At 30.0% G+C, this 22280-nt stretch overlaps 1 protein-coding gene and 1 long non-coding RNA gene across 4 annotated transcripts; one reads left to right on the top strand and one right to left on the bottom strand.

Annotated features, from left to right (window-relative positions):
- Positions 1-5524: 5524 nt before the first annotated feature.
- Positions 5525-6964, bottom strand: LOC131607999 (uncharacterized). The gene is made up of 3 exons (XR_009285468.1): positions 6193-6964; positions 6045-6085; positions 5525-5841 (listed from the first exon to the last, which is right to left on the bottom strand). It is a non-coding gene; the product is annotated as an uncharacterized LOC131607999 (long non-coding RNA).
- An 8852-nt stretch (positions 6965-15816) lies between these two features.
- LOC131603570 (protein MEI2-like 4) lies at positions 15817-21962 on the top strand. Of its 3 annotated transcripts, none has more exons than XM_058875929.1 (15): positions 15817-16076; positions 16694-16861; positions 17215-17266; positions 17436-17768; positions 17844-18256; positions 18367-18525; positions 18724-18840; positions 18940-19088; positions 19298-19380; positions 19458-19859; positions 19947-20592; positions 20691-20775; positions 20863-20931; positions 21044-21223; positions 21308-21962. In XM_058875929.1, the coding sequence occupies exons 2-15, from the start codon at positions 16796-16798 to the stop codon at positions 21458-21460; spliced, it is 2907 nt and encodes a 968-aa protein (XP_058731912.1). In that variant the 5' UTR covers positions 15817-16076; positions 16694-16795; the 3' UTR covers positions 21461-21962. The 3 variants fall into 3 exon arrangements, with proteins under 3 accessions (XP_058731912.1, XP_058731913.1, XP_058731911.1); XM_058875930.1 differs by having other exon boundaries at positions 15817-16241; positions 18940-19076; XM_058875928.1 differs by having other exon boundaries at positions 15817-16241.
- Positions 21963-22280: the final 318 nt, after the last annotated feature.

The raw sequence follows: 22280 nt of genomic DNA, 5'->3' as shown, positions 1-22280 counted from the left end.
AATGGCAAAACCTATCAAGATGTTTCTTGGAATTTGATTTCCACAAGTGGCATATTTCAAAGTGGCATATTTACAAGAAGAATATTGTAATGATGAAGATAGCTAGCAATCATAAAGGCCTTCTAAGAATACAATTGTGGATTTTTAAAATAAATTATCTTAATCATGTAATGCCACTTGGCAAGAATGTAGTACTAGTAATTACTCTTTGTAGGGTTGTTGGTTACCAAAAATAATTTAATGCATGAGTTTGTTATGAGGTGCCTCTCCTTTGTTGCATAACTCATCATGCTACATTTATTCACCTCATGTGATATGGTTCTTCCATTATTTCGTTTTATTTTTAAGCTACAATTTGTAAAGATGTACAAAGATTTAGATATAAATTTTCTATTTTAATTAAAGCAATAAAAGCCTACAAAAACTATAAACAAATTAATATATGTCGGTCATGTTTGTGTAGTCCATATAGCGAAGTTCAATTTTACTACATTTATCTATTTTGTTGTATTTGCATATGCTAATAAAAAAATTAAATAAATAAAACAAAAAGGAGAACATAAAATTTAACCTTTTAAACAAAGAAAATTTTAAAAACAAAAAATTGAAAGTGAATTTTACCGATAATCAACAAAAAAAAAATCATGCATCGACTAATTTATCTACATGTATATTTTTCTCTTTGAAAATGTGAGATATTTTAAATCTAAAAAAAAAAATATATAAAGTATTATTAAACAGATTAATTATAGACATATATTCGAATTGGAGACCCTAATCAGACGACTCTTCAGCGCACCTGTTAAAAACTTCCATATGCATCTTTTGGTCGCTTTTGGCCATAGTTGGTGCTTACAGGTCCAATAGAATTATTCCCGATCCAAATTTATATCATGTTAATTGAGAAAAAAACTATATATATGTTTGTAATAAGATGACAAGATTTTTCAAACTTAATCTTATAGAGTTAAGTATCTAAAATGCAACAATGCAACAATGTTAAATCTCTTTGGTTGTAGAAGATATTAAGTTATATAAAATTAAATATAGATTTAATCATTTGAATTTTAATGAAAATGCAAATAAACAGAGAGATGTAAATGTAATTGTGTTTTTGATTATAAAGACTTATTTATTTTAGATTAGAGTACCTTCCTCTCATTTTAAAATTTAAATACAAAAAGTAGAAACAATAATTTACTAGATAGCAATGTGAAGCATTTTCTTACTAACTAGTATATAGTATATAGCGATGGTTAATAAATATATATAAAAGATATAAATATATATATCTTAGTAGAAAAAATACATATAGCGATGGTTGATATAAATAAATAAATAAGTATATAGTATATAGCGATGGTTAATAAATATATATAAAAGATACGCAAATTAAAAAAATATATATTTGAAATTATAATTGTCATATAAATATTAATTTAATCTAGTTAGAAATATATATTTTAGTAGAAAAAATAAATGAAATAATTAAGTAGTCATCCACCCGTGCATTCGCACACATCATACAATAAAAAAATTTGTCCAAATTTTGTTTATGGTCACTCATACTCCTATCTAATTATAAGCATTTGAAATCTTTTTCACTTATTTTAAATAAAAATTTCAATATATTTAATAGATTTATTTTTTCAAAATTGTCAGTTATAGATTAATATGTATGTATAAAAAATAAATGAAATAATTAAGTAATCAGTAGTAAATAAATATAATATATTGATGGTTAAAAATGTAATTAAAATATATACAGATTAAGTAGCTTTAACTCGTCGAAAAATGTTTATTTTAGTAGGAAAAAAAGAAAATAATTAAGAAATCAAGTTACAGTAGTTGTCAGGATATACATAGATTTGGTAATTACAATTAAACCTAATATATAGTGGAAAAATAGGTTAGGCCCGTCGGGCATGCCTATAATTTTTATAATTATTTATAATTTTAATTTTACAATTTCTATTAACAAATATTATAAATAAAACATATTATACACCCAAAAAATATATTGATTTAATAATTTGATTAGATTTAATTAATTGAATAATATTATATTTGTTAAATTTGTGTAATAATTTAAAAGTTATATGCTATAGTAATTCAGAAGTCATTAAACATATGATCTCTAATATCTGTTCAATTTACGTAAATATTTTGTCGGCCCGTCCGGTATGTCTATAATTTTTAAATTCTTCTCTATTATAAATTTATGGGTTCTATTAATATTATATAATTTTATTATCTAATAAAAAATAAATTTAAACATAGTTATTAATAACACATATTTATGTCACAAAATTGAAAATAATTGTTTAATTGGGTCAGTTTGAACATATTCTTTTATAATCTTGTACACCAGTCATATGTTTATTTGAAATAACAATAATAAAAAAATTGCAAAATAGGATGATTATATAAAAAAAATATTTAAAAAATCTAATAATAGAATCCGCGTAACAAATATTTAAAACATGTAACAAATATAATAGAATCCGCGTTAAAATATTTTAAGAAAAAAATTAATTATTGAGAATCAAATTCAACCTTATTAATTTAGGTTAAGGTGAGCACATGTAATTCACATTTATAGAGAATCAACTCATAGGTAGAAATAATATCATAAGAATGTACAAATCAAAATAGTCTCAAAATTAAACTGAGATATTGAATGACATTAATATTTTAACTTTCAAAGCTATCAATATTTTTGCACATTTGGAAATTTTGAGAAAAATCAATTACATTCATATTTAGAATTAAAATCATCTTCATGAATGAATATGGAGGAAAAATTAAGGGGATAATCAATTCATATCTAATGCCTTCACCTTGTACTCGATTTTAATTTCCTTAATTTCAGTTTTCTTCTCCACACCATCATCCAGTATGCATCAAAATTAATATGAATTAAAGTTTATAAGAATCAATTCAAATAAACTATATCAAAATCGTATGAATTAAAGTTTATAAGAATCAATTCAAATAAACTATATCAAAATAGTCTGAAAATCAAAATCAAATTCATGATTAAAATGTAATTAGACGGGATTTCAAATTTCTTATTATAGTAGTAGATTTATTTAATAATTATTGTCTATTTAAATTTAGATTTTAAAGTTGGTTTCAAAATATGGGAATACTGAGAGAATTTAAAGTTGGTTTCAAAATATGGAAATACTGAGTAATAGCCATTTAAAAAATCGTAGAAGTGATGTATCAAACTCTTGGAATGCAAAGATTTTGTTTTTGAAAACGTGAGATAATTGGTAAATTAAAAGTAGTGTAATGATTATAAAATTTTGTTCTTGTATTATGTCACAATATTAGATATAATATATTCATCAAGTTTATAATATTGTTTTAAATAAATTTATAAAAACAATTTTATTTATATTAGTGAAACATTAACTTCTTTTTGAAAAGAAAATCCTTTTAAAAATAAAAGTCAAATCTTAAGTCCTTTTGTATGAGCGATTAAAAAATATAAAGGGAATAAAATATTGAAGTAGGTTTTAGGTTATTTTTTAAAATAAAAAATAAGTTACAATTAATTGAAATGGTCACATTTTTTAAATTTTTTTTTAAATCTTATGTTTTTATGAATTAAAATCTTATGATTTTATGGATTGAAAAGCTACACTGAGTCTTGTATATTTTGGAATGCTTTCAATGTACAGAATTTTTACAGAGAAACTTATTGCTTATAAATTGTTACGGAGTATATTTTGGAATGCTTTCAATGTACATAATTTTTACAGAGAAACTTATTGCTTATAAATTGTTACGGAGAGAGTATTATTTTTAATGATTTAGTATTCACGTATTTCATTTTATAAGTTATTTGTTTACTATATTTTGATTTTTAATTATAAACAAATTGAAATAAACCTTTTAAAAAACAAAGTTTCTAATTTTTTATATAAATTTTATATTATGTATATGTCGTTAACTTGATAAATATTCAAATTTATATATATCAAATTTATATATAGAATATTTTTTTCTAATTTTGAATACAATAATTTTTAATTTTTTTTATATATCAAATAAAATTAGTAATTAAAAATAAAGAGAATGCAGAAGTGTCGTATATTTAGGTTTATAGAAAGATAAATAATCACCATTAAAATAAAAAAGTTTTTGTTATATTTTTCAATGTATCATAATTCAGAAAGACATTAATGAGGAAGGTAAGGATGTACTTATAAAAAGATTTACTATAATAGGAAGAGACACATGTAATGGAATAAAAAATAAACGAAATAATTAATGCAATAATGACTATACATAATTTGAATATGCAATGATGGTTAAAGTTTTATGTAATAATATCTGTAATTAATGTTATATAGGGAATGATAGCTATAGTTTTGTGTAATAATGTACATAATTAATGTCATCTAGGCTAATTATGCATGAAAATATTTTAAATGGTGAAATGATAAATAAGTGCATGATATATATTTTATGTAGCTACACAAAAGGAGAGAGAAAGCATTAACAACGGCAATGGGAATGGAAAGGAAGCATGAACAATGGTGCCTTTTTTATCGTATGAAAAACTAAATAATGAAACCTTTGAAATGATATGTAGCGTGAGACGGTTCGGATGAAATGATCTACTGTGTATGAAGTAATACTTATAATGGTAGGGTTTAGGGTTTGCTTTGGTAAGGGAGGTGGCTTTACGTGTTCCTGAGAATTTATCTTCCCCAATCCAATTGCATCGATACATTGTTTCAAGAAAAAAGGAAATAAATCTGGTATATGAATGCATTGTGAGTAATAATGAGTGTATCGATGTTAATTGGCCTCATTAAATGTAATATTTCAAACTTCTTAGTTATTGACTATTATTGAATTTTATTATTTTGATTAATTTAGTTTAATAATTTAAAATACTTAATGACCTTTATGCCCTCAAAATCTGGTTAATCTATTGATTTAATTATAATTAGAATGTAATTAACAGGGGCTTTACATTTCTTATATTGATATTATTTGAATAAATTTGAACAAAATGGCTTTTTCTTCTTTTTCTTAGAAGTCAAAGACCTTCTCAACTATACAATATTTTACTATATAATTTTTACTCCCTGACCTCTCTCTCAGTTGAACCTTTTCTCCTTCTTCACAACAACATATAGCCCCGATTGTTAGCCATGTTCAAATAAAACAAAAGGAATAAGCAAAACACATTTGACTACCTATCAATCTAAATCAGTTATACATTACTGCAAATCAAAAATGAAATATGAGAGGAAACATACACATAAAGATAAGACATTGCAACAATTTATAATTCAAAATTATGGTTAATCTATTGATTTATTTAGGATTTATTTAGATGTAATTATCAGAGGTATTAGTTATCTTATATTGTTAGTAGATTTGATCTTTTAAATATATTTCATTAATAATAATAATAATAATAATAATAATAATAATAATAATAATAATAATAATAATAATAATAATAATAATAATAATAAGTTTCTCATCTCACATGTTTTCCCCAAATCTTTTTCATTCTCAGAAAAATGAAAATGAAACACACAGATGAATCAAGTTATTTTTGGTCAAAACCATTAAATCTTTTAACATTTTCGTGACTGCATTGCTTTTAACTCCCGTCCATCATTCGTCATCAACATAATCGGTTGCTTTCAATTACTGTCCATCATTCGCCATCAACATAATCCGTTGTTGAGAAATACTGGAACATGGCGCATAATCGGTTGCTTTCAATTACTGTCCATCATTCGCCATCAACATAATCCGTTGTTGAGAAATACTGGAACATGGCGCGACATGGATGGCACCAAGAACCTATATCACGATATACAACACTGCCATTGTTAGAGACAATTTACTTGCCAATAAAAAATTGAATGTTACTATGGGTTATATGTGGCCGCCTTTATCTATACTGACATAACTCACAAATTTTTTTTTTTTGACCAAAACATAACTCACAAATTAATATCATCAAAATATACAAATTTTTAACTAATATTAAAACAAAAATAAACCTGTCTTTGTCTCTTGATTCTCCATTAGGAAACTGTTTGTTCTGTAAAAGAAATTGGAATTTGTTTATTTGAAATTTGTTTTTCAATTGAATTGGATGATGAATAGATTGTTATAAACGAAATCCTGATATCACCAAAATACACTTACCCGTCATCAGAACTTTCAACCACATCTGCCACAAAAATCGTAATGAAATCCCAATATCACTGTTTAGCCGTCGAAACTTCCAACCACATCTACAACGAAAAATCGTAACAGTAACGAAACCCCAATATCACGGTTCCGAATCCAATCGATGAGAACAAAATAGACTTTCTACCATTTCTAACACATCAAAAAAGAAAAAGATTACATTTTTTTTGTAAAGATAATCCACAAAATTACAATTCCTGTCTCAATTCGGAAAAAAAAAAAGATAAAATTTCAATATACTGTATTCAAATAAAATCAAATGTGAAAACTCATAAACAAAATTGAAATAAAACAGTAGAATATGAAAAAGATTTTCTGAAACAGAAACGCCAAACTCTTGAGAAAAAATGATATCCATAGGAAAAAATCACCACCATCAACATCACAAAATCTGAAGAAAAAAAACAATAAAAACATTAAAAAAAATAAAAACGGTTGATTAATTTAGCTGACGAAGAACATCTATTATGAAGAACACTAAAATAGACAAATGAAAATTGAAATCGGTTCTGCGAGACATTTTTCTGCAATAGAAACCTGAGGAACAGTTGGAATATTGATGAGGAAGGGCTATGGAAATTGAAAGAGGGATGGACTGATTGAAAGGGGGATGGAATGGGGGAATTAATATAGAGGATGAATGTGAAAGGGCGATGGATGTAACCCTAAACATAATTTGCACGCTTGATGAATTGTAATAAATGAGTATAGCCCCCTAATGCATTGGAAAGAGCAGTATTTTTGAGAAAAAAATTTCACGTGAATACCAAAAGTGTATAATGAAAGGTTACAAAATGATTAAAAAATTTATTTATTAATTAAAATATTAAGGGAGATGCAATTACATCTATGTCCCCGTTTATCACCCTCAAAATGGTGATTAGAGGGATAATTATAGGATTTCATATGTATTCTACTTTATTATATTAAAAGTTGACTAATGTTGGCATAGCTAGCAATGGAAAACCCTAGGAAGAGGGTCGTCATTAGTGCAACGTGACATGGTATGTGAATTAGTAAGACATGGATTCATTGAAAGAGAATATATAAGATCCAAACCACCCTTCCTTAAAGTAAGGTCAAGTAAATCCAAACTTAGTAAAATTTTCAACGAGGCACTTAAAAGCAATTGGCAATGAGTTTCATGGATAGGCAAAGTTATGAAAGTCCCTCACGTTAGTAAATGTCCAAGTACACACAAATGCTCTTTGTTGTTTGCATTTTTGTGTCATTGTCATGAATGACAGAGTAAAAAAAAGGTATGCAAGTGCAACGAAGTTTCGTAATAGAGATTAGGCTTAAGTGATTACGATTGTTTATGTAAACTTTTTCACTAACCTTTTCTTTGACATATTTGTTTCAACAAGCAATTTAATTAAACACTAAAGGTGTATTTAGCTTCACTTATTAAAATTTTTCTACTCTCATTTTTTTTATATAAAAAATTGAGTATATTTTATAAGTTCTCCAAAATAATTTATATATATTTATATCAAAAAAATTATATAAAAACTTATAACACATATATAAAAGCAATTTAAATTAATTGTGTTTTTTATTATAAAAATTAGTTAAAAATGTTTATTTTTATAAACACTGTGTTTTAAACTGCAAATAAGTCAAACATGTCCTAAGTTTGATTACTTTATCCCTTAATTTAGGCATATTGATAACCAAACAAGTTTGTAAATTTTGCCACTCATAATATAAAAAGTAATGTGTTACAAGTATTTTTTTATTTAAAGAAAATTTATTAAATCCGAAACACAAATGAATGTTTAAATAGTATGATGGTAGAGTTTTCATTTATTTTTAACTCGTAACTTACACGTTTGAAGAGAGTTTTGAAAATGTATTTGTACATATTTAATTTATTTATTTTTGAGAATCTTAGGAAAGCATTTCGCCCTTACACAATTAATGTTTGAGGGATTGCGTTCATGTCCAATCTCTTAGGTTGGGGTCTAAAACGGGTCGGAGTCAACTCGGATCCAATGAAGCTCACCCCATTTAGGTGATTTATCTAGAAAAATGTGGTTAAGATTAAAATAGAAAATGGGTCAGACTAGTTATACTTGCCTAGTCTAACACATGTCAATATCTGATTAAGACATGTAGAATTCACCTTTAATTGATGTAAAATCCACCTTCAATTGTTGCTCTCTGCTGTAGATTGGACTTCTCTTTCAAATTTGTTCACCAAAAATTGCACACACATAATGACGGCAAAGGCTTCTATTTAAAATAAAAGTTCCTGGTTCGTCGTGCCCATGGTGCAGCCTCAAGTCAGAGGGTTTGGCGCGGCACGTCCCCAGCTTTCCGCGGCGCGACCTTGCTTTAGCTTGCCTCTTTGTTATGCTTCCAATTCTTCCAGCTTCCTTTCCTCTTCATGCTCTCGTAAGACTACTTTTCAGCTCCAAACCTGCATCAATAGTACCTAAAGTGATTCGATTTTCTTCACAACTGGAACTAAACTTATAAAGTTCAATTCTTACCAAAAAAACCCATGAAACAATCACAATTTGCTTAAGTTTAGAACAGAAAATAGTTATACTAACACACAAAAATACCATTAATTTGCCCCTAACAAAGGTCCTCAAGGACTCCACCGAATGCCATATGACATTAGGTATTGCCAGCATTAAAACCACCAAAGATCATCTAAATCTTGCAGATGATTATACCTACAAATATATAACTCCATATTTTTTCCCTTTTGATGATGACAACACATCTCTCAGGGAGGTGGACAAACAAGGAAATAACGGTAAAGTATTGGAGTGGTTAAACTCCCCCTCACAAATATAAAGAGTATACCCTACTCCTACTGAGAGTATGCTTCTCCCTCTTTGGCATACTCAAAAAGGCGGGAAATAACACAAAGCAAGCACATAGATTGTGTATAACACATAGAGAATGGGAAGAATAAGGAGAAGAGGCTTTTTAGCAGATTTTAATCCATGCATGATTGATATAATATTCCTAATTCAGTTCTTATGAAGAAATTTTTTTCTTTAGGAAGAGATTTAGTTAAAATATATGCAAGTTAATTAAATGAAGACACGTGCTCAATTACACAATCCCCTTTTTTAACATGATTTCTTATTAAATTATGTCTAACCTTAATGTGTTAAGTCTAAGAGTAAAGTGTCATATTTTTAACGAGGTTTGTGGCTTTAGTATTGCCACATTTTATTAGGACAACTCCAATATTAACTCCATAATCACTTAGTTGGGTTTTCATTCAGATTATTTGCACGCAACAACTACCCGAAGTAACTTATTCTAATTCAGCTCTGGATAATTCTACACTTTTTTGTTTCTTACTATTTCAGGAAACAAGCATGTTACCAAGTAAGTGACACGTTTCACTAGTACTTTTTCGATCTAATTTTCACTTAGAAAAATCAGAGTCATATTATCCAACTAAGACACAATTCATCCCTTTGGGGTACCATAAATCCACTAGTCGCGTGCCAAAGAGATATCTCATAATGTATTTTACCGCAGTAAGATGTGATTCTTTCGAAGATGCTTGAAAACAGACACAAAGACACACAACTAACATGACATCATGACGATGTGAAATAAGATAAAAGAGATAATTGATTATATCTCAATAGGTGTTTTCTTCAACTGGATTTCCTTCAATTGGATTTCCTCCCATGTCCTTGTCCAAGTTATAAGAAGTATCCATCAGAGTGGAGATAACTTTATTTTTGTCCATGTGGAATCTCTTGCATATTACTTTGTAGTATTTTGATCGATTAATGAATGTACTTACTTTGGATTAGTGAATATGAATGCATATGAAATATCAAAGCTCCCTTATCATTGACATCTCAAACTCATTAAGCATCATCTAAGAAAATTCCTTACACAAGGATTCATTAGTATCACCAAGAATGACATCATCTACATAAATTTGAAATAATGATATGCCATGCTCAATTTTTTTTAAAAAGGGTTTTGTCAACTTTTCTTCTTTGAAAATTATTTTCAAGCAAAAACTTGATCAGACGATCATACCAAGTTCTAGAAGCTTGTTTCAAGTTATACATGGCATTTTTTAATTTGAAGAAATGATCAAGAAAGGAAGAGTTTACAAAGCCCTAAGGTTGATCACCAAATACTTCATCCTGGATGTAACTGTTCAAGAACACACTCTTTACATCTATTTATAAGAGCTTAAAATCCATGATACAAGAGAAAGCTACAAAGCATCATTATGGATTCTAAGCGAGCTACTTAAGCATAGTCTCATGGTGAACATTAAACCATAATGCTTGAAATAGTTGCTTGTCTGTATGTTTTAAGGTCATGTTATATCGACATAAGTTGTCATCATCAAAACCATGATATATATGAATTTATTAGCTTTAATCACTTATTGATTAAACCTGAAAGCACATAGTTCAATAACATACTCCCATTCTTTTAGAATACCTTACATGTCTTTGCAGAGTCAAGGGATCCTAAAAACCCATGTGTTATATTTTAGGCATCACTGACTTTGTTGAGGTGTCTCGACATGTAGTGAGGGTGAACATGCTTATGACGACATTAAACTCTTTTATTTTGTACTTGTACCACCCATAAGTTCCATGTACCCCACAGAGTGTTTGACTCGACCCTTTTTTATATATCGAGCATCATCAGTCTTCTTCCAAGTGAAGTGACAACCATCATTTTTCCTGTACAGACTATATCGTCCAAACTTACATTCCTAGTTACACATCAACGACATCCTTCATTTCCTATCACGCTAAGACCAAAAGCAACATTACTGGTGAAACGTGCATTGCTTTTCTCCATTAGTGGTTTTCGATTTATGTATCCTACTCACGCTCTGCTAGCATCCTTAAGTTTGTGGATCACATGTTCAATATCCTCCACCAAAAAATGTAGTTGGCTTTGGCTCATTACATTTTGAACGATTTTAACCACACCATGGATGATCTCGTGAACATGGTTTAAAAATACTCTACAAAGATATACATTGGTGGCCTTATACAATTTATTCAACTACAATTCTGTATTTGCAAGCTTCTCAAATCAAAATTATAAATAACTTGGTTTTGATGAAGAAAACTTGGACACCAACCTTCATAAAGGATAAGCAAAAAGAATATCAAAGCTTTGGCAAATTCATACCAATTTCAAGTCTTGAAGAATTGTGAAGATTTAATAAGAATCAAGCTAAAGTGTCAAAGGTATAAATAATTCTCACTTTGATATATAAATGTTCACAATATACTTTACATGCATGCCATAAAATGCCATAAGTTTCATTCCAAAATAGACCCTTGTTGAAACCTTATTCAAAAACAAAAATCTATGAAAAACCTTCAGGAACCGGTTCCTCCCTGCTGGGAACCGGGTTTCAGCAATCAGGCAAAAACAAGCCTCTGGATTTTTGTACTAGGAACCGGGTTCTACCCCTCTGGGAACCGGTTCCCCTGTGTTAAATTTCAAATTTTCTTTTGTAACGTTAAGCAGGAACCGGGTTCTCCTAGGCAGGAACCGGTTCCTACTGAACCAGTGTGTTTTATTTTTTTGCATGTTTGAACCCAAACGAAATTATATTTCATACACTTAAACATTGCATTGTTTCATGAAAATACAACCTTTTCAAAGGGTGTCTTACACACTATAAATTCTGCATCTTTCATATTCAAAAACACCTTCTTCATTAACAATTCCATACTCATAAATTTCATTATTTTCAAGTGTTTACAAACCAGAATTTTCTGTGAAACTTTCTACATTCATTTTCATTGAAAATTTATTCTAAGTTTCATACATACATTGTGAACACTTATATACTCATTGAGAATTGTTTTGCTTGAAGAAGAATATCAATCTAAGATTGATATTGCTCTCCATCTTTCATCATAAACTCTTGTATCATTCAAAAAGATTATTCTTCCTTACTATCCAGGATTGTTGGAAGTAAGTGTTGTGTTTTGAAGAGGATTGTTCTTCATTCACATTAGTGTTGTTTGATCTTAAAGGTGTCAAGAACCTTTGATCACCCTATAGGTTAGATAGTAAGCATAGGCTTGTACAATAATTCTAACTATAGTGAAATCTCTTTCGTGTTGGAAAGGGGACTGGAGTACTATCGGATTGTGAGGGGAACCAGTATATATCCTTGCATTCTTTACTTTTCCGCATTTTATTGCTTTCATCACTATTACCAAGAAAGGAAAAGAACCACTCAAAAACCTTCACACATTCAACCAGAAATTTTTAGAAGTATTCTCATAAAACGATTGAATTTTTGAAGACCTAATTCACCCCCCTCTTAGGCGTCTTTTAGACTTACAAACTACAATTCAATGCTTTTTTCTACTCCTTCTCAAATTCCTGTGTGCCTTTGGAGAAAACACCTCCTGATTTCAGTCTCACCCAGATATCCTTGTCACTCTCCACCAACAATGTCGATAACTTTACCAAGCCGTTGAGTTGTTTTTCAAAGCTACATAGTCTTAGCAAGATGCTTATTCAATCTTTCATCAAACGAAACATCAACTCATTCTAATCTAATATTTTTCTTTTTGAACTCTGAGACTTCTTCCATCTAACAACTTTAAAATTAGTTCTTATGTCACCAAATTTTGTTACCTAATGGCTAATTATCCTAGTACCAAGAAAAGACTAGCACCTGTCTTTTTCTCCAACACCTTGACTCATCTAATGGAACTAATGGAAATTTCTCCTCTATTTTTCTGAATAATTCAAATGAATATTTAAAAAACTTTTAAACCTATTAATCCTTTTAAATATTTTATTTTTGTTTTATTACAAACATTACCCAGCAAAATTGATGGGCTAAGACCCCTTTGAATTTCATACTTTTTGTGGTTGTCTTTTTCTATTATCTTCAATCTAATGGATCGGGTCAATACCTATACTAATTTCAAATTTAGTAAATTATGCAGAGATTAGGTATAAAAGAAGAGGAGCTAAAGCCTCAAATTAAAATACTAATAATTGTTATACAGAAGTTGCAGCATTTTCAAAGCAAATAATGTTATAGAAACAAATGGCTCATTTTGCATTTGGAACCGTCCATTGTAGTTGAATTGAAGTATATAAAATATTAATTAAACAAAGATGGATTCATTCATATTTAATAAACATATATTAAAATATAAATAAGCATAAAAATGATTTAGAGTTGGAGAGTAAATGATTGGGCATGTGATTAGGTATAAACAAAGATAGCTCCTGATTGGTCGAAACTTATCCATACACTCTACCCAAAGGAAGGTGATAGGTGACATCCTCATATAATTTAAGTCACTAGTTTCTTCAACAAACAATAAACAATTATATCCAAATAATAATATAAATAAACAATCAAATAGTACTACTCCTTTCATACTATAAATTAAATATTACTTGAATTTGACTATTTTTATCTCTAAAATTATTGTTATGAATGATTATTAAGTAATGAGAATTTTAAAATATTTACACTTACTTATCAATTAAATTTAACAAATATTATTATTTTTAGTTGCAAATTTAACAAATATTAATTTTATTGTAAGTGCAGCAAATATTTTATAGAGTTTAAAAGGTTGGAGTTTTATAAAATAAGTACAACAATTTGTTCGTAAGTTGCACATGTTACTAAAAAAAAAAAAAATTTTGCTATTTTTATTGATGAGTTAGGCTAACACATATCATAAATAGAGTAATGTATTATCCTAAGATTTTATTTTATGACTCCTTTATTTTTTATTGATGAAGTTTGTCCAATTTATCGCAAGACGTGTTTGAATATATTTGGAGAACATATAATTTATTGTAGAGAACTTTTAGACCTCAAATACTAACATGAGTTTGTTAGAGATGTTCCGTTAAATTTTCTGAAATATATGTGAATAAAGAGATGTCTAATACTTAAATCAACAAGATATTCTAATGTACAAATGAAAATGATGAAAACATGCTTGTGTAAATTTGAGTGGTGAAAAATAATTTTCAATTTTCCTTTGAGAAATAGGAAGATTATATATTTAATGATATATGGTATAATGCGATTAAGATTCTTTAATTTTTAACTATTAAACTTTCGATAACTTTCTCTATCTCTCTTACATTTTTTTTTCTCTTACATTTTTTTTTCTTCAAAATAAATATCATTTTCCATTTGTCTTATTCATTTTTTTTTTCTAAAATTACTCTATCTTTTTCTCCATACAAATAAAAGATTCTTGCCCGGTACAATGTTAATGAAGTTGAGCAGACATGATAAATACCGAATAATATTATAACAATTATACTTTTGCTATTAAAAATAAAGAAACCAATGTGATAAAATAAAACAAGTAATATTTTATAATATTAAAAAAACAGTTTTAGAAAAAAAACATTGTACTGTGGTGTAGAGTGGTGGCCTCTGATCCAAAGCAAAACATTATCGTACACGACACTCCCCTTGATACAGCGGCAGATGGTCGAGGATGTGCAACTTAACAACACAACACAACACATCTTAAACTTAAACACAGGTTTTTGTTTTTTATTTTAATTTTTTCCAATTTTTTTACTGTATATTATTGCAATTTTTATTCACTATTCGACAAAATTGTGAGGAAACTTGCAACTTTCTTTTTTTCCGAAATAGAAGGAGGAGGAATTGCTCATCAACGTTGCCTTTAGGTTTTATCTTTATCTTATTCAATTTAATATTTTTCTTTTATTTATTTAATTTTTGAAATATACATTAAGGAAAATCTTTGAGTCAGAAAATAATTATATATTTATTTGAAAATGGTATTTAAAACAAATTTCCACTTTTAATATGATGTAAGTTCTTTGAATCTTAGAATTTTTCCTAATTCGAGAAAAATCAAATTCTTTCCAATTTTTTATTTTCATTTGAAAATGATCACATTTGTTATTTTATTTTCATTACAAAATTACAGTAAAGTAAAATATTATTTTTAAATTTCAAAAGATTAATAAAAATTTTGACCGAAATTTCTTATAAATTTAAAAGATTAATTAAGTGCAATAATTTTATTAAATTTTGGAAATCTTAATAATTAACTTTACAAGTTTATACTAACTACTGCATATCTTATTTATTATGGATAAACTTGAAAAATAAGATAAAATAGTATATGCATTGTCAGCGCACGGGTATTTTATCAAATTAAATAATATATTTTAAAATCATTTTAATAACATGACAGATTCATAATATTTTATTTAATAACTGTTTTATATTTTTATTAAATGTCTATTTTTTCAAATATTAAGCTTAAATTAAAATGAAAGAAATTTTAATTTTATTTAATCTCAAAAAATGAATAACTTTTTTTAGTTAAAAATTAATATGCAAATGCACCAATTGTGTGACAAATGCATTATAGAATTCCGTTCCAATCCAAAAATAGTATTTAATGATTTTTTAAATATTTAAAAACTCTCTCAATTTTTCGTCAAAAATAAAAAAAAAAAATTTATTTCTATTATCGTTCTGTTAAAAGATTAAAAGGAAGAAATTTATTTTTACACTTTTCCCTGAATCTCTCTCTATATATATTTTTTCTTTTCTCTTTCTTCTCTCTTTCTTACAAAAGTCATAAAAAACTCCCATTGTTCTTGCCTTTGTCTGGTTTCTTTCTCCAACAATTTACGCTACCGGCGAGCATAATCTCGCCGGCAAATTCCCATTCTCTGGCCTGAATTTCTATTCCGATCTCGCCAGTGTTTGGGTTCTCACAAAAATTTCAAACAAAAAATATTCACCTTTTTTTATTTTTTTTTCTTTTCAATTTTATTCTTTTATTGTTGCAAAAGCAATGCATATATAAGAGGTAAGATTTTACAAAAACATTACAGGATCAACGGTTTCTTAATTCTCCTTTTTTCTTACAAAAGATTCAATTTTTCATTTTTTTTTTCTCATACCCTCTTTCTCTTCCTTTGAGAATTTCCAAGTTTTTTTTTCTGTGTTGAAGCGAAACGGTGTTTGAATTCAGGTGAGAATTTAGCTTTTTTTGATATATATTTATTATTATTTAAAAAATAAAATTCTTTTGAGCTTTTTTTTTTTTATTTTTAATTTTTTTAATTTTTCATGGTGTTGCTGAATTTGAGATTGAATTCTGATTATGACTTGTTTATGTTGTTCATAGTTGTCTTTACCTTTGAGAATTTGGGTTTTTGTACTTGATCTATTGATGTTGAGGCTTTTCCATTGAGCTAGATTATTTTTATTTTTATTTTGCAGAATTTCATGATTTCTATGGAATTTTTGTATTGTTTTAATTTTTCCAATTTTCTGCAAATATTTCTTTGCTTGAAAATGGTTTCAATTGTGTTAGGTTTTTGGTAGGTAAGAAGCTAGTTTTTCAATTGTGGTTTTTAGTTGAAGATATATTCAACTATTTTTTTGCTTAATTTTAATTTTTAATTTTTTTTTTTGTTGCAGATGAAGATGGTGCTTGTTGAGTCCAAAGAAGCTAGCAAGTGAAGAATTTTCAGCAAAACTTTTATCATTTATTTATTTTTCTTCCAGATTTTGTGCTGAAGGATGCCTTTTCAAGTGATGGATCAGAGGGGTGATAATTTTTTCGATGATATTTCATTTCATTCTGAGGTATTTAGTTATATTCAATGATCTTATGAGTTTGATGATTATATTTGTTCTAGAATTTTTTTGTTAATGTAACATTAATGATTAAGAAAGAGAAGCATGTAAAAATTAGGTATATTAAATTGAAGTAGTAAAGGATAATATCTATATCTCCAGAAAATTAAATAGTTGTTTTGTTTCACTTTACACAAGACATTAATTATAATTTGTAACATGTACTTTTGTAATCTTAAATGATATTTAAAGTGAATTTAGCTAATAATTAACTCCTTAGATTTTGGGTTTTATTTTTAAGAAAATGGTACTTAACCTTTTTTGCGTCGATTACTTGACTTGTCTTGAACTTTTTTGTGCAGAGGAACGTTGGATTGAGGAAGGCGAAATTCATGAATGTCCAACACCCTCAAGGTGAGGAACAAATAAACTCGTTGTAAATGTTCGCAGTAGTCTTACGTGTTGTTTTGATTTGCTCGCTGATCCCATCATTAACGCTCACAAGAAGTTGATTAGTTACGTATGTTGGTTTTTATGTTACGTATTGCTGAATAAGTTAGTTGCGTTATATTTATTTTATCAGGAATGAATGGAATGATGGCACCATCTGGCAACACTTTGAATGGCTCATCGCCCTTTGAAGTAAACGCAAAATCTGGATTTCCGATGTCACAGACTAATCCATCTGAGGGGAGTGTAGAAAAGCTACATATTGGTGTGGAACGAGACATTGCTGATGTATTGAAAGGTTCCAAAGAATCATTTCATTACAATCCACATTCATGGGGTGATGTTTTTAGGCAGTCAGCACCGACCTCACATCGTTTAATCGGGAACAAGCTTGTTGCGAATAACGCTGTCCATCGAGAAAGTAGTTTGTTCTCAAGCTCACTGTCGGACATGTTTACCAAAAACTGTAAGAATATTTTTCAGGCATAGTTACTTAACAATTGAGTATGCATGTATAATTTATATGCCTATCTTGGTGCAGTGAATTTATTGGGGAATGATCTTCTGTCGGACAAGCCGGCTGCTTCTGGTTCCCTTCTGGAGGAAGAGCCGTATAAATCTCTTGAAGAGATGGAGGCTCATTATATACATAATCTCCTTCCTGATGAAGATGATCTATTTTCTGGTGTTGTTGATGACTTAGAATACAATTCTCATACTAGGACGAACGACGATTCCGAAGATTTTGATTTGTTTAGCAGCGGTGGAGGCTTGGAGCTGGAAGGAGATGAACATTTAAGCTCGCTGAAAAGAGCAACTGGATTGGATGGAGATAACGGTTTCTTCGGAGGTTCTAAAGGAAAACTTCCTTTTGTTGAACAGCCTTCAAGAACACTTTTTGTTAGAAACATCAATAGCAACGTTGAAGATTTTGAGCTGAAGACTCTATTTGAGGTGTGTCTTTATTCTTTTTCGGTGCAAGATGCTTTCTTAAATTTTCAGGTAACATTTCATACCGACGGTTAATCTAAAATTTATATGAACTGCTATGTTTTTTCTGGCAGCAATACGGAGATATCAGAACTATTTATGCGGCTTGCAAGCATCGTGGGTTTGTCATGATTTCTTATTTTGATCTAAGGGCTGCACAGAAAGCTATGCAAGCCCTTCAAAATAGGCCATTGAGGTCTAGGAAGCTGGATATACATTATTCGATTCCGAAGGTATTTTCCTAATAACATGTTCTGTATGCATAGTTCAATTTCCATAGCCATAATTTGAATATAATTGGTCGTGTCATTATTCTTCTGTCATATAGTAGTAGTACTATATGTGCTTTGCCTTTTTCAATCGTCTCGGTATCTTACTTTTTATGTTTTTTTTTTCCCTAAAGATGTATCTTAACTTGATTGCATATTTAGGTTAATGCTCCAGAGAAGGATATTGGCCATGGCACACTGATGTTATCTGGTCTCGATTCATCTGTTTTAAACGACGAAATTAAACATATCTTTGGATTTTATGGTGAAATCAAAGAAGTAAGTGTGAATTGTTGGTTTTGGTTTTTAACCATCTTAGTTGCTTTTATCTTACGAAGATTATTCAAGACTCCTTAAATGTTATGTTCTTAATTACAGATCTATGAATATCAAGAAATGAAGCATCTCAAGTTTATTGAGTTTTATGACGTGCGAGCTGCTGAAGCTGCACTCCGGGCATTGAACCGGATTGAATTTGCTGGGAAGCAGATCAAGCTGGAACCTGGCCATCCTAGGTTTGCAACACGGTGGCTATACCCACTTCCTTTTAGCTACTTTTTCATCTATTAATTTATTTATTTTGTTTCTCGATTTGTAGTACCTCTTTTAACGATTTTCATCAAGTTACGATGGATATGCATATTTATTATAGATCTTCTTGATTAAAAATAGTTACACTTTCCTTCTAAAAGTTATTTTCTTCCACTAACAATCGCCAAAAACTTTGCTTTTGTAGTCTGATACAGCAGTCTCATAAGGTGCAAGATGAACGAGATCTTGGTCAGAGCCTTGTTGACAACTTACAACTACGACAAAAGCGTAAGTTTTTATCTACCTCGATTTTTTTTTCATTGGGAGAAAATGCTCTTCTTGGTCTCACTAGACATCATTTACAGCAACCCTGTCGTCTGGAGTAATTGATTCTTCTGGCTTGGAAAATGGATACAACCAGAGATTTCAATCTGCAATGCGGCAACAGCATTTGAATGGATTTGCCGATAATGCCTTCTTTCATGCCAATTCCAACGTTCAAAACGCTTTGAGAGGGGCATCGGTTGGAAAAGTTTCTGGTGTTTCCGAGTCCACTAACCTCGTCGATGCAATGAAATTTGCGTCTAGTCCAACAACAGCATTTCATCCTCATTCTCTACCAGAGTATCATGCTGGCTTGTCTAATGCTAGTCCTTATAACTTTTCAAGCACCATTGGCAGCAAGGCTGGTAATATAGGCGCTGGAATGACGGAACTTAGCAGAGGAATCAACTCGGTTGGGAACTTAGCAGAATTCAATGGAGGAGGTAAGGAATTCACTCCTCATTCGTAATGTGGATTTAGTAGTTTTACATCCGAATCCTTGTGTGAAATCTTTGTTTTCTTTTGTTTAGGGTCATCAGGAAACGGCATCCGCGCGCACCATGGGCTAAATCATATGTGGAGCAGCTCCAATTCACATCAGCAATCTTCACCAAGTAACATGCCTTGGCAGAAAACCCCGCCATTTGCAAACGGTTCTCCAGGCTTGCCTCAGATGTCAAGCTTTGCTAGAACACCGCCTCATATGCTGAGAGCACAACATTTGGACCATCATGTTGGATCGGCACCGGTTGTTACAGGCTCTCCTTGGGACAGGAAAAACTCTTACATAGGAGAGTCTCCTGAGACTTCTGGTTTTCACTTGGGTTCTCCTGGAAATGGAGGTTTTCATGGCTCTTGGCAAATGCGTTCCATGGACTTTTCTCCTCATAATAACATGTTTTCACATGTTGGTGGGAACAGTACTGAACTATCGTCCAGTGCTGGTCAGAGCTCGCCTAATCCGTTGTCACATATTCTATACGGGAGACAACTTCCTTCAACTACTGTGTCAAAATTTGATCCTACCAATGATCGAATGAGAAATGTTTATAGCCGTAAAAGTGAAGCAAACACCGTAAGCCTGGCTGATAGGAAACAATATGAACTTGATCTCGGCCGCATAATGCGTGGAGAAGATATCCGAACAACACTTATGATAAAAAATATTCCCAACAAGTTCGTGAATACTCTCCTCACTTTTTAAAATCTTTTTGCCGCTTATTTCATTTTCTGTCTACAGCTGAATGTCGCAATGGTATTTCATTTTTTGGTAGGTATACTTCAAAGATGCTACTTGTTGCCATAGACGAGCAATGTCGGGGAACTTATGACTTTCTGTATTTACCAATTGACTTCAAGGCAAGTATTTATTTTTGGTTGATCGATTTTTTCCTTTTGAGATGAAATCACGAATATGTTTCTAACTAAATTCTACACTGTTTGCAGAACAAATGTAATGTTGGATACGCATTCATAAATATGACCGATCCTGCTCAAATTGTTCCTTTCCACCAGGTTGTTCGGAAATTCTTGTACAATATTGATTCGAGTTATTCATCTATGTAAATTGAATTTAATTTGCTTCTTCTTAAATTGTATTAACTAATAGATACGAATTGTTTCGCAGGCTTTCCACGGTAAAAAGTGGGAGAAGTTCAACAGTGAGAAAGTAGCATCACTTGCATATGCCCGAATTCAAGGAAGAGCTTCTCTTGTCGCTCATTTCCAGAATTCAAGCCTGATGAATGAGGATAAACGTTGCCGCCCTATTCTCTTCCAAACAGAAGGCCCAAATGCTGGCGATATGGTAAATAAACTCTAAACTCGCTCTTTTAGTTGAACTTTTAACGTAAATCTGAACAAGTGTTAACCCAGTTCCTTATATCTACAGGAGCCTTTCCCCATCGGAGCCAATGTTAGAGTTCGACCTGGAAAAATTCGCAACGCTGGCAACGAAGATAATCGCGTCCAAGTCCCTCCTTCAACTTTAGCAAGCGGAGAAGAGTCTGCCAACGAAAACTCCGCAAACGGAAACTCCGACTGAAGATCCATGGAGGGGGGGCACTAACTGTTCAATATTGCACCATAATACATTTCATCATGATTTCAACCCCCATGTATATTGACATGAGGAAAAAGGGGCTCAGATTTTTTTTTCCCTTTAGTAGAGGCCTCACTCAAAGTTTTCAGAAGGTGAGGTGCATAACAAACCAGAATGAAGTTACTGTCTAGTTTTATTTTCTTTATGATTTTTGCATTGGAGTCTTGCTATTATCTTGCAAGTTTAGAGAATGGCGTAACCGAGGCTCGAAATTTTGGCTAGTTGTGAGCACAGTTTTGTAGTTCACATCATCGCGCGCGGTTCTGGCTGATTTTGTTGTGCATTATTGTGATGTTCATAATGTACTTTTTGTTCTTAATTTCGGAGTTTTTGTACTCTTCTGAGGTCAGTTTTTGTCAGTAGATTTAGAAGTCATTGTTGAGGGATGATATTTTAGTTGCAAACATTTTAGTTAATTTATTGTTAGTACTTTGCATTTTGGATATCTATTTGTCTATTTCTCTTCCAAATGTTTGGCTTTGCTATTGATGTTCTAGTTATCTTTATGTGTATGTTATTCTCAATTTTGTTTTTGTTAGAAAATGAAATAGTTATTTTGATTAGTTTTTGAGAAAGTTATTCTCAATTTTTAATATGCATAACTTTTCTTAGAAGAATTTTTAAATTGTAGCTATAACTTTTCAGAAAACTTTGATATATAAGAATATTTCTTTCCAACCTTGTGACAAGCATGCCACACTCGTTAGGAGAAGAATGATTTGGAGGCTAAAGTGTGGAGTTAAAGAATAAAGTGATAAGAAAA

This window comes from Vicia villosa, linkage group LG5 (genome assembly GCF_029867415.1).
Source record: "Vicia villosa cultivar HV-30 ecotype Madison, WI linkage group LG5, Vvil1.0, whole genome shotgun sequence".
In the NCBI taxonomy this organism is placed as follows: Eukaryota; Viridiplantae; Streptophyta; class Magnoliopsida; order Fabales; family Fabaceae; genus Vicia; species Vicia villosa.
The sequence above is the reverse complement of the archived record's forward strand: the minus strand, read 5'-3'. Positions and strand labels throughout refer to the sequence as shown.